The sequence below is a fragment of the Camponotus vicinus genome, unplaced genomic scaffold (genome assembly GCF_025532165.1).
Source record: "Camponotus vicinus isolate PSW18456_S1 unplaced genomic scaffold, iyCamVici1.0 SCAF_1, whole genome shotgun sequence".
In the NCBI taxonomy this organism is placed as follows: Eukaryota; Metazoa; Arthropoda; class Insecta; order Hymenoptera; family Formicidae; genus Camponotus; species Camponotus vicinus.
The window spans coordinates 12,317,653-12,331,502 of record NW_028141945.1 but is presented as its reverse complement, the minus strand read 5'-3'; the positions used below and the strand labels follow the sequence as shown (position 1 = coordinate 12,331,502).

Here is a 13,850-nt window from a genome sequence, read left to right as displayed (position 1 = left end):
TTAGCTACAAGTTTTAAACGACTACTTTATTGGCAATTTTTTTTCTAGGCATCAACCTATACTAATTTTACGTTACGTTTTCGTTCGTGTTGCTGTCGTTCTTGGCGTGCGCCATCTAGCGTACTCTTGCGTTAGCGTCGTATATCTTCCTGTCTCGTGTATGTACGTGTATATGCATTTATGTGTGCATGTGTATGTGTCGTACATCGCGCACGCGCTCTGACGCAAATGTCAAAATCGTCGCCGGATAATCGGTTTTCTTTCTTTTACCCGATCGAAATAAAGCCAAATAAGCGAATGGAGGAAAGGAAGGGGCAAACAAAACGGAAATGCGATATAAAATGGAGGAGCCTGAACGTCGCGTTTACATTGGCTTCGCCAATTACAACTGAAGGGGGCGGGGGAGGGTGGAGAAGGGGAAGAAAAAGAGAAAAGAAAACGAGAGTTGGTGACTTTTTAGATAAATGATGGGATGAGAAGAGAGAGTATGAGCCCCCATGATCGATCGTCGTCTCCATCCCCGGGTGACTTTACATGGCGAATCACGTCACCCTCTTTCCCGCCTTTCTTTCCTCTCCCTCCTTTCGATTGGCGATCGAATTGGCTTGCGTTGCGACGCGTTTTTATATTTCAATAGGAACCCAACAATTATCCCCTTTATGGCACGCACGTGTGTGGCTGGCACGTAAGAATCTAATAACGATAACACAAAGTGGCGGGATAAATTAAGGGAACATTTAAGAAAGCTACGATTCGCGGGCACGCACGCGATGCGTCACGTGTTGGTACGAACATGAAAAACATGTATGTGTGTGTGTGTGTGTGTGTGTGTTTTGTAAGAGTCGCTAATAATAATGATAATAATTATAATCGTAATAATAATGACAAGCACAATAATGATGCTGATGCGTAATAATAATAATAATAATAGTAATCAAGAGTAATAATAATAGTAATAATAATAATAATTGTGAGATAATGGCGATAATGATAATGAATAGCAGTAATAATAGTAATGCGATTCGAGTATCGAGTATCAGCGCTTACGCAATTAAGACGTTGGGAGTGTTTAAGAGGGACGTGCGTATGTTTGCATGTACATACATTACACAGTTCGATTTCGTTCTCCGTCTTCCTTTCTCTCCCTCTCTCTCTCTCTCTCTCTCTCTCACTCTCACTCTTTCTCTTTCGCTTCTCCTTTCTTAGATTCTTTCCCACACATATGTACATATAAGTATCGATCTTTCGTCAGACAATTTCTCGGTTTTTGTCCGTAATGTTCCACAGTCGGGCGAAGGTTGCTTGCACGGAAGGGGGAAATTAAGTAACTAGGCGCGGGGAAAGGGAGAGGCCCGGAAGACTGGAAGTGAAAATAGTAAAGCCAAAGATTGTTCGTTGTTTTGAAGTTAAAAATATTTCGTCGACAAGTGTTAATCGATTGAATCTTGCACGAAAAAACTACATGAGAGGAATTAATATGCGGGATAACAAAATTACTGTAATCGCGTAATTAAACGAAAAGATTTGATTCAACGAGAAAAAAGCGATAGAGAATCATGAGGCATCTTTTTTTTCTTTTTTTCTTTTTTTCTTTTTTTTTTATTCTCTTCTCTCTTGAATATATTTCGAGCAATGATGTTCGTGTCGACGGGAAAGCGGAAGTGCAAACGGATCGTAATGAGAAAAGCGGAAGACGGGGAGGAAGAGGTTTCGGAGGAGGATCAAAAAGGTGGATATGAGACGATTAGGGGGAAAGATATTTCAACCAGCATGCTTCACCTACGTTTCATACACAACTAGTGATGGTTAGAGCGCTCATCAAAAAATACCAGCTACGCTAATAATTACTAACAACATTCGCAATATATATATGTATATGAGATACACAATTGTCAGACTGAGATACAAAATATATATTACATATATTATACATTATATAATATATATAATATATACATATATACTAAGGGATGTTACGTGGAACTGGAACAAATCGGGAAAAATCGAAAGGATCGGAAGGAGGACCTGTGCTAATCGGAAGAGAGAGATGGCTTTCACCGTGGTGATATTTTTTTCCTCGACAATGACGGTGTCATCTTTGCCATTGGGCAGATATTAGAGGTAAAAACACCAGACAAGGCGAGAGAGACTCGATTTTCGCGCGGCGAAAATCGTGGAACTTATTTGTCACCGTCGACGATGACGATGATTTCACATTGACGCTGAAAATTGCAACGATTGCCGGAGAACGAAAATACGCGACAACCCGCGAGATTCACGAGACGAGATTATCAGCAGACACGAGTCCCCAACCCTTTATAGGGCAGATAATTGTGGTTGAAAAAAAATTAGCACACACATCTTATAAAATAAAGCAGTATTTTGCATGGATGTTAATTAGCTTGTCTAAAAAATTATCGACACTTGCTGCCCTGTAAAGGGTTGCTTTACCGAAGCTATGATCGATCTCGTCTCTAGTGCTCGACGTCTTAAGACTTGTTTGCAACGCATCTCAACGACGTTACAATACACCGTACGTTATGGGCTATAATGGATTAGACTACATCCCTCGATCTATATATCGATCGTATATGATTATGAGGCTTTACATACTTATGATTTAATTATAATTGCATATTCAAAATGCAAGGAATAATTCGCGCGTCGCGGAACGAATTGACATGTGTGCGATATTAACTTGTCGCGAGTTTATGCGAAAGCAATATCGGATTGAAGATTCCCTATTACAGCTCATAACGGTTCGCTGATAAGATTGCAAAATCGTCACAGAGGGTGCGCTCGGTAAAATTATCGCGTTTCTTTTTCCCCTCCCTCCCGCTCTCTTTCTCCTCTCGTCGGGATAACTGACGATGAGACATTTCCGAAATGAACAGATCAGGGAAACGTCCGAGACTTTGATGTTTCGCGACTCGTACGGCTAAATTTATTGCTGAGAAATTTTACGAGTAACCCTTCCATCTTCGTCGAGCCGACAGGAATAGAGTAAATCGCGAGCTGTTATTATTTAACGATACATCGTCCAATTTCCGAGATACCCGAGGGACAGTCCTCGATTTGCAGTCTCGATGACGATCCGTCCGGAGAATCGCGCTTCTCCGGGACGATTGAGGCTTGTTTCGACCCGTAATGGAAACGTACAATACCGGTCAAAAGTGTTGCATCGCTTGTGAACACAAGGTAGGTGTTATTTAATGAAAGAAAAAACTTATATTAATATTACCAAATTATATTTTATTACTATTATTTTAATTATAACGAGCAACCTGACCTAAATATTGAATTTCTGATCCTTCAAAATAGTTTCCCTTTGCATTCAATGAGTTTTTTTTTTAAATTGTTACTGAATACAGGTTACATTTTTTGGATTCTTTTATAAAGTTCATCCCACGATAGTTCTATCGAATTAAGATAATTGAGAGAGTTAGGGAGGTTATTTTGAAGACTCAAAAATTTAATATTTGTTATAATTTTTAATTTTTATGACATGTAAAAAATAAAATATAAGTTGATAATATTTATACATGTTTCTATTACATTAAAGTAACGATTTTTCTGTTTTTCTAACAATAAGTAATGCAATACTCTTGATCGGTGCTGTATAGAAACTAGGTTAGGGATACTAGGGATTTTTTTGCAACCAGAGTTTTGAAAAAACAGGGCAGATTTCGGCGAGGTCAAAGAAATGTCGATTTTACCGCGAAAAAATTCCTCGTCGAGCGTGGATCTACAAGTGAAGGATTTTACCTTTTGTTGTCGAAAATTTGGACTCACCGAAATTGCCCCCGATTCTCGCATCTTCGAGAAAGTTTCGTGGAATCGTCGAGCATTCGCGAGCGTCCGTCGCGGAATTTCTTCGCTTCCAGAAGGCAACTTTGAAAATAAATATATCGGGAGAACGCGTACGATGGTTCGACGACACCGGCTCGAAAAACCTCCTCGGGAAAACACCCCCGAACAGAGCCTCTCTCTCTCTCTCTCTTTCTGTCCTTCTTCCGTTAATAAAAAAAAATACTATAATACAAAAAAACAGATGTTCTCTAAAAATTTTTTATTTTCACTTAAAAAAAATTTTCGCGCCCGCGAGCAAGAAAAATGAGAGAGAGAGAAAGAGAGAGAAAAATGGGAGGAGAGATATGATGGACCGAAGACAGAGGAGGAAAGCGGGGTCCGCAGGAGTGTCTATCGAGAATGAAAACTGCGATCTTCTCATTTTCGCGTCTACTGTCTCCTCGTCCATTGTTCGTCTCGTTTGTTTCTCTCTGAACGTTTTCGTTCTTACTTTTGTATAATATATCCCCTTAATACGTCATAAATATCACTCGCGAGTTTTTTGTTTATCCTTAGCGTTACGGTGTGTATGTATATAATTATATATTTTTTTGTTCATATATATATGTATATTAAAGTATATATATATATGTATAGTATCACTAGAGAATATTACTTGTTTCGGAAGGATCGGAGATCCTTCCCAATCCCCAACGCTCTCGGATCCTTCCCTCGCTTTATCGCTCGTTTATTATTATCCAAATCCTTTCGCATCTCGAGTATTCGTATGTTTATATACCTAGGAGATTATCTCTCTATCGATTACGCGCGCAAATAAAGGCGCCGACGCATTTTGTATTTTCGTTAATAATACTCGTATAATAATAGTGTAGTTTAAAGTTTGAGTCAATCGCTTATTGCTCGAAATTTCTCACATCCTACATACGACTCCTCGTCGAAAACGCCCCGTGTTCGTCCCGCCGACGACGACGACCCTCTCTCATCTAAATTCCATCTCCCAATCCCATCCGGAAAGAAACTACTGAAAATATTCGCGAATACTCGTCGATACCGATCGACGAAATGAGATCATTCGGGCGAATCAAACGCCCCTTCTCCCCCTCCCCTGCCACACATGCATCGCACTTGATATTCCTACAGACTATCAGTAATGTACGAAATAAAAAAAAAAACGAGAGGTAAAGAAAATAAATTAAGCGAATATCGTGCGGCGAATCTACGGTCGCGCGAAACAACACTTAAGAAACTTACGAACTAAGACACATCGACAATTTCAAGCGCTGTATTGCGCTTTAACGAATAATTTAAATAATTAAAATAAAGCAAAAAAATGTAAAAGGGACGGGATAGATATCGATTGGAGGAAACTTCGCGTATTTACACGAGAGTTTGACAAGCTGACGCAAATCGTCGCAAAGACACATTTAAACTTTAATACTTGTCGCGGCGAGTCGATCTCGGGGCGTATAAATTAAATATCTGTCTCTCTTTCTCTCACACACTCTCTCGCACAAATATCTTTTAATAATACCTTCCTCACGAATGCCTTATCTTACGCGACTTAAGACTTAATACCTAATTTATCGCTTGAGTTATACGTGAGCTAATCTCAATCTTGGATTCCCGTTTCTCAGTTTAACGCACAGTCGCACAAATTCTCTTAAGTGTATTTATAAAGATGCGTAATATAATAATATCTCTTAAGTATCTGTCTCTCGCGCGCGCGGCCGGGGGGAGCCCTCCCCCCTGTATTACTTATTGTTACGAGTTATTCGCTTAAGTATCTATATCCGCTATCATCAATAATGCTATCTGTGTGTGTGTATGTGTGTGTTTGCTTAAGATTAACTTAAATAAAACTGCCGACTCATCCTCTCTTAGGAGCTCATTAAGTGACGCCGATCGCTCGCGGCTTACATCGCGAGCACATGATACTGTCAATCAATCTTAACAACTATTCAGCGCAATACATCCTTTTGCGCGAATTACAATCGCTAAAAGTCTTATTTGTTCGACGCGATTCGAATTTAATCAAATTACATTCGCGTGTATGTGTGTATTATATGTATTGTGTGTGTGTGTCGCTAGTCTTATTTAACGCGATGGAGAGCGGAGAAATATTGTCTTCCATTATTTGAAGAAAAATATATATATATATACGTGTGTATATATGTATCTATACATTATACATAGTCATACACGTGTCCCCCTCGTGTTGTTCCTCATCATGTGTGTATCGTACGTATGTAATCTCGAGAGGATCTGCTCGTTCGCGCGAAATGGATTGTATGTGTGGTGACCTGTTGCCTCTGGAAATGCGAGAGGAAACGCGAGCTTGGAAGCGCGATGCGACGAAGAGGATCGTGAAGGAGTCCGTCGTCGTATCGTTGTCGTAGTCGTCGCTCGGACCTCGGAATAAAGACAAAGCGAGAGAAAGTTAAATGCCTCCCTGCCCGTTTACGTTCGTTTGGCACTTGACGCGAATCTAGTCTCTCTAACATTAGTCTTTCGCTATCGATTCGACTCGCGCTGACGAAGAAACAGAGTCCGAGCGGTTTGTGTATGTTTTACTCTGAAGACATGTTCGGGTAAAATCGGTCTTATTTTCTCACTCGATTGGTATCTCTCATTCGTACGCATCGCATTCGTACTTCAGTCTCTGGCGAAGGCAACTCGACAATGTATTTTGGCGGAATATGTGTACATGTATCATCATCATCATCATCATTAAGAGACATGAGAAAATGTATACATGTAAAAAAAAGTGAGTAAAGAGAGGCAAGAAGTGAAGTAAGGGGGCAACCGAGCGAACTTTTTGTCTCGAACCTTGCGCGACGGAAAGTAAATCGTTCACCGCCTCTCGCATTTTCTCTTTTTATTGCTTCGTGGCCAGAAAACGGCCGTTGCGGGAACAAGTAAGAAACTAAGAGACTATCGCTAATGGATCGCGTTGATTAACATAACGAGCGTAGATGAAGCGCGATTCGTCATTCAAGTCTATAACGCGTTAATCTAAATAGGAACCAAAGTATACGCAATGACTTGTGATCATGAGAAATGGATATGAATCGAGACGCGATAACGAAAGACAAATGGGGTCTGAAAAAATAATAACACGTAATGAGGCTCATCAGCCTCGATCCAGCGCGACGCTCTAAATAAATTAAATAATTAAGTATGACGTTAAACGCAAGAAATGTTCGTTTTGGGAAAACAATCCAATATATCCTTACAATCTGATCCTACGAGCTTCGCCTCGCGCACCTAATTCTAGTCATCATTTTCACACGAGAGATCGTTTATTCCCTTGACAATCTTTGCTTTTCGCTCGAGTACGAAACGATTGAAATTTCAGCTTTCTTTATTGGATCCGTTCCGCTTGTAAGCTTTTCCACGTGTGTATGTGTGAGAGTGTGTGTGTGTGTGTGTGTGTGTGTGTGTGTGTGTGTGTGTGTGTGTGTGTGTGTGTGTGTGTGTGTGTGTGTGTGTGTGTGTGTGTGTGTGTGTGTGTGTGTGTGTGTGTGTGTGTGTGTGTGTGTGTGTGTGTGTGTGTGTGTGTGTGTGTGTGTGTGTGTGTGTGTGTGTGTGTGTGTGTGTGTGTGTGTGTGTGTGTGTATGATTTCATCCCGTAACAAAAGTATCGAAGAATCCATCATCTCTACTAGCGTCGCTTACCGGTGATGCGAGAACGACCAATGAAATGGCGATCGGAAGCATCAAGTCGGAAGTTATCTTCGTCGAGTATTTTCATCATCTCGTATCTGCAGTTTTGCAAGCGGTGGGCCATTTTCTTCCAAGAAACACTTTGAATTCCCTCGATATCGAGGGAATAGAAAGGCGGGTGTGATTCGCAGGCATTCGCACGATCGACCTCGGAGAGTACAAACACGTGAATTTCTTTGTTCGCTGGATCCCAAGGTCGTGGCGGCGACGTCTCCCCTTTAAACGTACATTCCCATCCCGTACATGGATCCCCAGTCGACGCCCTGGAAGCTCGACATGTCGACGTTGGTGAGCGAGTAGCCTTGATAGGGATTGCCGGGCGCCGCGGCAGCGGCCGGTGACGTCGCCGCCGCCGCGGCTGCAGCCGCGGCCGCAGCCGCACCGTGTGTCGGCGCCGGTGCCGCGGGTGCGGCTGGCGCCGCAGCAGCCGCGGCCGCCGCTACTGCGGCCGGTATCGGATACGGCGCGTATCGATACGCCGAGAGGGCCGGATAGCCGCCGGTGGCGGCAAACAGCTTGCCGTAACCCGCGACCGCGTTCTGCACCTGCGCCGCCGCTGCCGCGGCTGCGGCTGCCTGCACCTGCGCGGCCTGCGCTTGCGCTGCGACGAGCTGCGAGGCAGCCGCAGCGACAGGCAGCGGCGGTTGCGGCGCGAGCCGCACGCCAAGGGCGCCCAGGACCACCCGTTTGCCGAGGGCGAGAGCGCCCGGTTGCACCGCCTCCTTGGGCTGCGCCTTCTTGCACTCGACCTTCTTGTTCTTGATGGTGTGAAAGTGTATCTCGCATACGCGGTCGACGACGTCCTCGTTTTCGAACGTAACGAAGCCGAAGCCGCGGTGTCGCTTGGTCTGCTGGTCCATCAGCATCACCGTCTCCTCCACCTTGCCGAATTGATTGAAGTAGGCCTTGACCTCGTCGCTGCTCGTGTCCTGACTGACACCGCCCACGAAGATCTTCTTGGTGCGATTGGCCTGTTTCGCGCGGTTCTTCGGCGTCGCGTGCTTCGGATCGATCTTCTTGCCATCCAGGGTGTGGATGGGACACTTGAGGACTTTGTCGACGCTACCGGGCTCGGCGAACGTGATGAAGCCGAAACCGCGGCTACGCTGCAACCGAACAAGCCGAGAACCGGCACGATGCACATGGACCGTCTATTGCGTCCCGCCCCTCTTTCCTGAGACTGTTTCTCTCTCGCTCTCGCGATCAAACCGCTCCGACATCCGGACTCATCGAGGGGATACCGCGTCTATCTCCACCTTCGCTCGACTTATCGCAAGACTGATGAATTGGAACGAGTTCTCGTGATCATGTAAACGATCATTTCGCGATCCAGATATAACGACGCTGAATTTATTCATCATTCAAAACAAAATATAATAGAGTGCTATTTTACATAAATCGTTTGTTGTGCATTTATCTATTTCTAGTTTGCTAGAATGATCACCAAAACTGGTCCCTTCATCTTCTCCTAATCCGTAGCGGTTTCGATCCGAATGTAAGATCCGCTTCCTGATTTATTGCGAAATTATCCTCATCTTTATCCTGTCGTTGGTGATCTCGTAGCTCTTGTTATGAACGGTTAACTAGTGCTACCAAACTACCATTTGCATGCAAGACTGTCCAAGCCAATGTTTAAGACAAACATTCTAATGTTACGTGAAACAAAGACTGCGATAAGACTCAAATCCATTACGAACGTTAAGGAGCTACTGATATGTATAATATATATATGTATATACGTATTACATCTTTTTCTCTGCCCCACCCTCTCGTACGCGAAATCTCCGTTATTCTACTCGCATTCGATATTTTCTCCCGCTTACAAATCCGACAAGAAAAAGAAAAAAAAAGAAATAAAGAGCAACTGCCTTTCCCCACCTTTTTTTAAAATATAATGCGATTAATAAATACCTAATACAATCTACTCTCTTCTCTTGATACTTTATATCAGCAATTAATTACACCGATTAGTACAACTTTTCATCTACTACGGTCTACTACGTATATAGTTTCGTGCAAAAAGTGGAAGGAGAGATTGCTTGGTGCATCGAATCCTGTCGAGGTAAAAACTCCTTTCTCTCGCGACTTCTTCGCGGCCGTACCCCGCAATGCACGAGAGTCGGGGTGGGCCCGGAAATCGTTTGTGGCAAAATCAATCTGGCGCGGCATAGAAACGCGATTTGGAAACGCGTGGGCAACTTGCGTATACGAGGCTGTTTTTTTCGTAATAACTAAACAATGCAAACTTAATCACCTCAAAAGCAACGTACGCCATTATTAATCATCGAAAATGTACTCTAAGAAATTGACATGATGAGACATTTAAAACTCTTTGACGAACATTAAATAAATTTAAAAGTAACAAATAACTCCCTCTTAAGAAGATAAAAGAATGTAATTCGCCCATTTAGATTTCTGACAAATAATTTTGAGGGTGCTTGCATCCTCTCAATTGACAAAATCGGCCTCGATATATTTAACACAAAGACGTTGGTCAAGTGTCAAACAGCCTCGTACGACAAGACTATAAAACCGTAATTGATCGGGCGAGCAAGCCGAGAGTTATGCTCGGGATTAGGTGGACCGACCTGTGTGACCGGATCCTTCATGATGAGGACATCGGTGACGGTGCCAAACATGCCAAAGTACTCCCGCAGCTTCTCGCTGCTTGTCTGCCAGGAGAGGCCGCCCACGAAGAGCTTTCCCGGCGCCGGGTCTCCGCCGTTTGGCGTACTCCTGCCGGAGCTGCCTGAGTGGCTACCGTTTATCGGCACCAGCGTGTTGTGGAAGTCGTGCTCGATCGCGCCGTTCGTCGCCTCCATGCCGGCGCTGCGAACAATCAAAGATAGGTCGATCTTTAGAGAAGGAAGCATCAAGGAGTTACGGTTGTATGAGACTCGCCAAGTACCATTAAGAGCCTAGTCTACTTTAGAAGATAAAAAATCGATCTTTTTCTGGAAGTATGATATCTAAAGAATGTCTTTTAAATTTTATTGAAAAATTCGTAAAATTGACAGAGCTGTGAGATTTTGCGCAGGGTAGCGCGCGGATCTTTAAATGGATCTGCAAAACTTTAAGTGCATTTTTTTCGAAACACTGTTTTCAAATGTAACAATAAAATTGGCTGAAAGTAATAATAATAATAATAATTACTGACAAAAATGGCAAATAAGAGAGTCCAGGTTTTTCCTTTCTTATTAATGTATCATTGTTTTCAAAGCGGGTGTGACAGATATCTTGAATTTATGGACGCAATAATTTTAATTCTTTTTTTAGAAAAAACTTTTTTAGAAGACACTTTTTTTAGGAAATAAAAAATTAATAATAGAATTTAAAAAATTAATATTTTTTTTATCTTAGACATGAATAAATTTCAGCAAAATTAAAATATATAATTTTTAAATGATGCTACTTTATTATTTTTTAATTTTCTCTAACAAAATTAAATTCAGTAATAAAATAAAACTCAATGGATTAAAGTAAATTTATTCATTTCAGGCAATTATATAGAAAAGCAACTTGTTACATCAAACACTTTAGAACAGAAATTCATATTAAAAAAAAAACTAAATATATAAGATTTAAAATGTACTAACTTACTGTTTCAACATCAATAAAAACATGTAAAAACGTCAAAAAGATAAATTTCTAATATTCTTAAAAAAAAATTCTCAAAAGTTATTAATTTTTCATACAGCTAGTGTAGACTAGATTCTTAATAATTTTGCAGGAACATTTTCTACAAAAAAAAAACCTACTATTTTTTTTATTTCATAACAAACATTTCAAATTGTCCATCTCCCCCAGGAGAGATTTTATGCAAGGATTTACGCTAAATTAACAAAACATTTGCGTTAAATATAATTAACTAAATAATATTCGTGCGCGATTACATCGCATTGCACAACAGCTGTGACAACTTATCACATTATAACTATAAGTTTGTGGGGAAAATATTCGTGCGGAGAGCGATAAGCATCTGACAAATATCGACAGCTTTATTAAGAGTTTGTGCGCTCGTACATCATTTTTTTTTTCTGTTTCAGTTAATACCGCTCGCCTTCGTATCAACTTGCGTGATGCTCGCCATACCATTCATGGCATACCATAGATTGTTTGTTACCACGATTGATGTTCAGTAAGTTTCTTGCAATGCTACCTCAACTTTTCTCTCGCTAACGTAAAATAAAAAAAACCGATCTATATCGCGCGGTAGAAATAATATATGCCATTTCGCGAAGTAGGACATCAGACGTCAGTAAAACCCGAAAATAGCACTCGATTTGTCTATTTCTGAAAACAATCTATGTATAACGATAATGTGTTACGGTCACTGTGTCGTCTGTCGAGAGGCCAACGGCCTTGGAACCTGGTTCTATTTTACATCCGCTAACTTTTACTTATATCGTGTTATGGGCAACTGTCCATTTGTTGAAAAGGAGCGAGTATAAATTTCCTAATGAAAACAAGAGCGCGACTGATTACATTTAAAAACAATAACATTTTACAAATCCTTTCATTGAATAAGCGCAAAAAAGAATTTCTCGTCTTTTAGGCTGACCGATTATCAGAGATTCGAGATCCCGTCCGTACCGAGATTTTACGATCTGCGAAACCCACGTTCCTTAAAGGTAAATTGTCTATAAAATGCTTCTCTTATTCGTTTCTTATTCATCTATGATATCGTAAAAAATTTTAAAAAGTATGTTTTTAGATTAAAAAAATATATATTAAAAATTATATTAAAAATTTATATTAATAAAAAAATATACTATATAATTATAATAATTATATAAAAAATTTACATTATATTATAAATTTTTTTATATTAAAAAAAAATTTATATTAAAGAATTCTTTTTTTATGTTTATAGTAATCATAAACATTTCAAAAATATTTCTTTTCGATGAAACAATAATATGATATTATGAAAATTTCAAAAAAATATTTTCTTACGAAGAAAAATATATATTTTTAAATTAAATAGAATTTTTTACATCTATAGTAATCATAAAAATTTCAAAAATATTATTTTTTTAATTTCTACGATATCATAGATGATGAAATTTTTATGATTATTGTAGAAAAATGCTATTTCGTAAAACAGGATTCTGGACTTAAAACAGGATATATATACACATATATACACACTTGCTCTTCTGCTTTTGGTCAAGCCACGGAATAATCGATAATCTCGTGAAAAAACGCAATATATTTACTCATCTTATTTCTTATAATAAATGTCCAACCAATCATGATGATTCTAAATATACTTATATTTCATTATTAGAGACAATTAGAGAGAATGTGAACGCGCCAATATCTGGTTAATTATCGCGCACGATGCAAAACAATCGTTTAAAACAATTAATTAAGAGCAGCATAGATAATTGATACGTATCCTGTGTACTTTTCAAACAGGACAGGGGGAGAGGCACACAATTCTGTGGCGGCGATTCTGTACCTCATCGTCCTTAACCTGTATTAATTATTTTTACAATTATATTGATTATCGCGTTATCGTTTCCTTGCCTACTACGTTTATATTTGGCGTCGCTAAATAATTCACGTTACGATTGAACTGCGTTTTGCGAATGCGACAGCTATGTCGATCGCGCCGAAAAATCGAATATGCTTTACTCCCTATATCTTCCCTGTAATCGGTAAATTGCTCTCGTTGTAATTTTCCAAATCGAACGCCAAACCTTCAAGTCGAATGGAACGACTCTATCTTTATGTTACATACTATTATAATGTTATTATACATGTCGCGTTGCTGCCAGCCATAAAGCAAGGCAATCCCCGCGGATAGACATCCCGATGGATGGATGGATCGTTACACATCCTCCTTTCTCGGTCAGAGATCTCATATTCTATACAGAGAAAGAGAAAGAGAGAGAGAGAGAGAGAGAGAGAGAGAGAGAGAGAGAGAGAGAGAGAGAGAGAGAGAGCGTAACAAACCAATACCACCACCACCCAAGGTGGTTGGAGGATCTCGCGAGAGAGATACGCAAACGTAACGTAAGAGAGAAACTACGGTCGTTTCGTTCGTGTATATCTAACCGGAGATATATACCATGCCCGTCGCGCGGTGCCTTTTCCCTCAGGATCCACACAACGCGTCGTACATTCACCAGCACCGGCGGCGGTGGCCGTTACGAGGTGGATGAAACGAGGGAGAAAGAGATAGAGATGGGGAACGAGAGAGAGAGATGGTTGCGCGTTAGCCCGGTTCGGATATATCGCCGCGAGCGGCATGGTCGACATGCGCGCTGCAAAGGGGATGTCACGGGGGGTTGTTGAAGCAAGATGGAGAA

General features: G+C 40.7%; 2 protein-coding genes across 9 annotated transcripts in view; one reads left to right on the top strand and one right to left on the bottom strand.

Annotated features, from left to right (window-relative positions):
* Positions 1-13,850, top strand: part of LOC145975222 (uncharacterized) — a 69,694-nt gene that overhangs the window by 26,255 nt on the left and 29,589 nt on the right. For both annotated transcript variants that reach the window (XR_014439922.1, XM_083105559.1), the window contains exons 3-4: positions 11,580-11,671; positions 12,089-12,164. Coding sequence is in view for 1 of the 2 variants with exons in the window: in XM_083105559.1 (XP_082961685.1) it covers positions 11,580-11,671; positions 12,089-12,164 (168 nt within the window). In the remaining variant the exon portion in view is untranslated. The remainder of the gene's footprint in view (positions 1-11,579; positions 11,672-12,088; positions 12,165-13,850) is intronic.
* The window catches only part of Msi (RNA-binding protein musashi), a 131,721-nt gene continuing 117,876 nt past the window's right edge, over positions 6-13,850 (bottom strand). For all 7 annotated transcript variants that reach the window (XM_083105430.1, XM_083105411.1, XM_083105422.1 and 4 more), the window contains 2 exons: positions 10,122-10,362; positions 6-8,639 (listed from right to left, as the gene is read on the bottom strand). In XM_083105430.1, the coding sequence (XP_082961556.1) occupies positions 7,752-8,639; positions 10,122-10,362 (1,129 nt within the window). In that variant the 3' untranslated portion in view covers positions 6-7,751. The remainder of the gene's footprint in view (positions 8,640-10,121; positions 10,363-13,850) is intronic.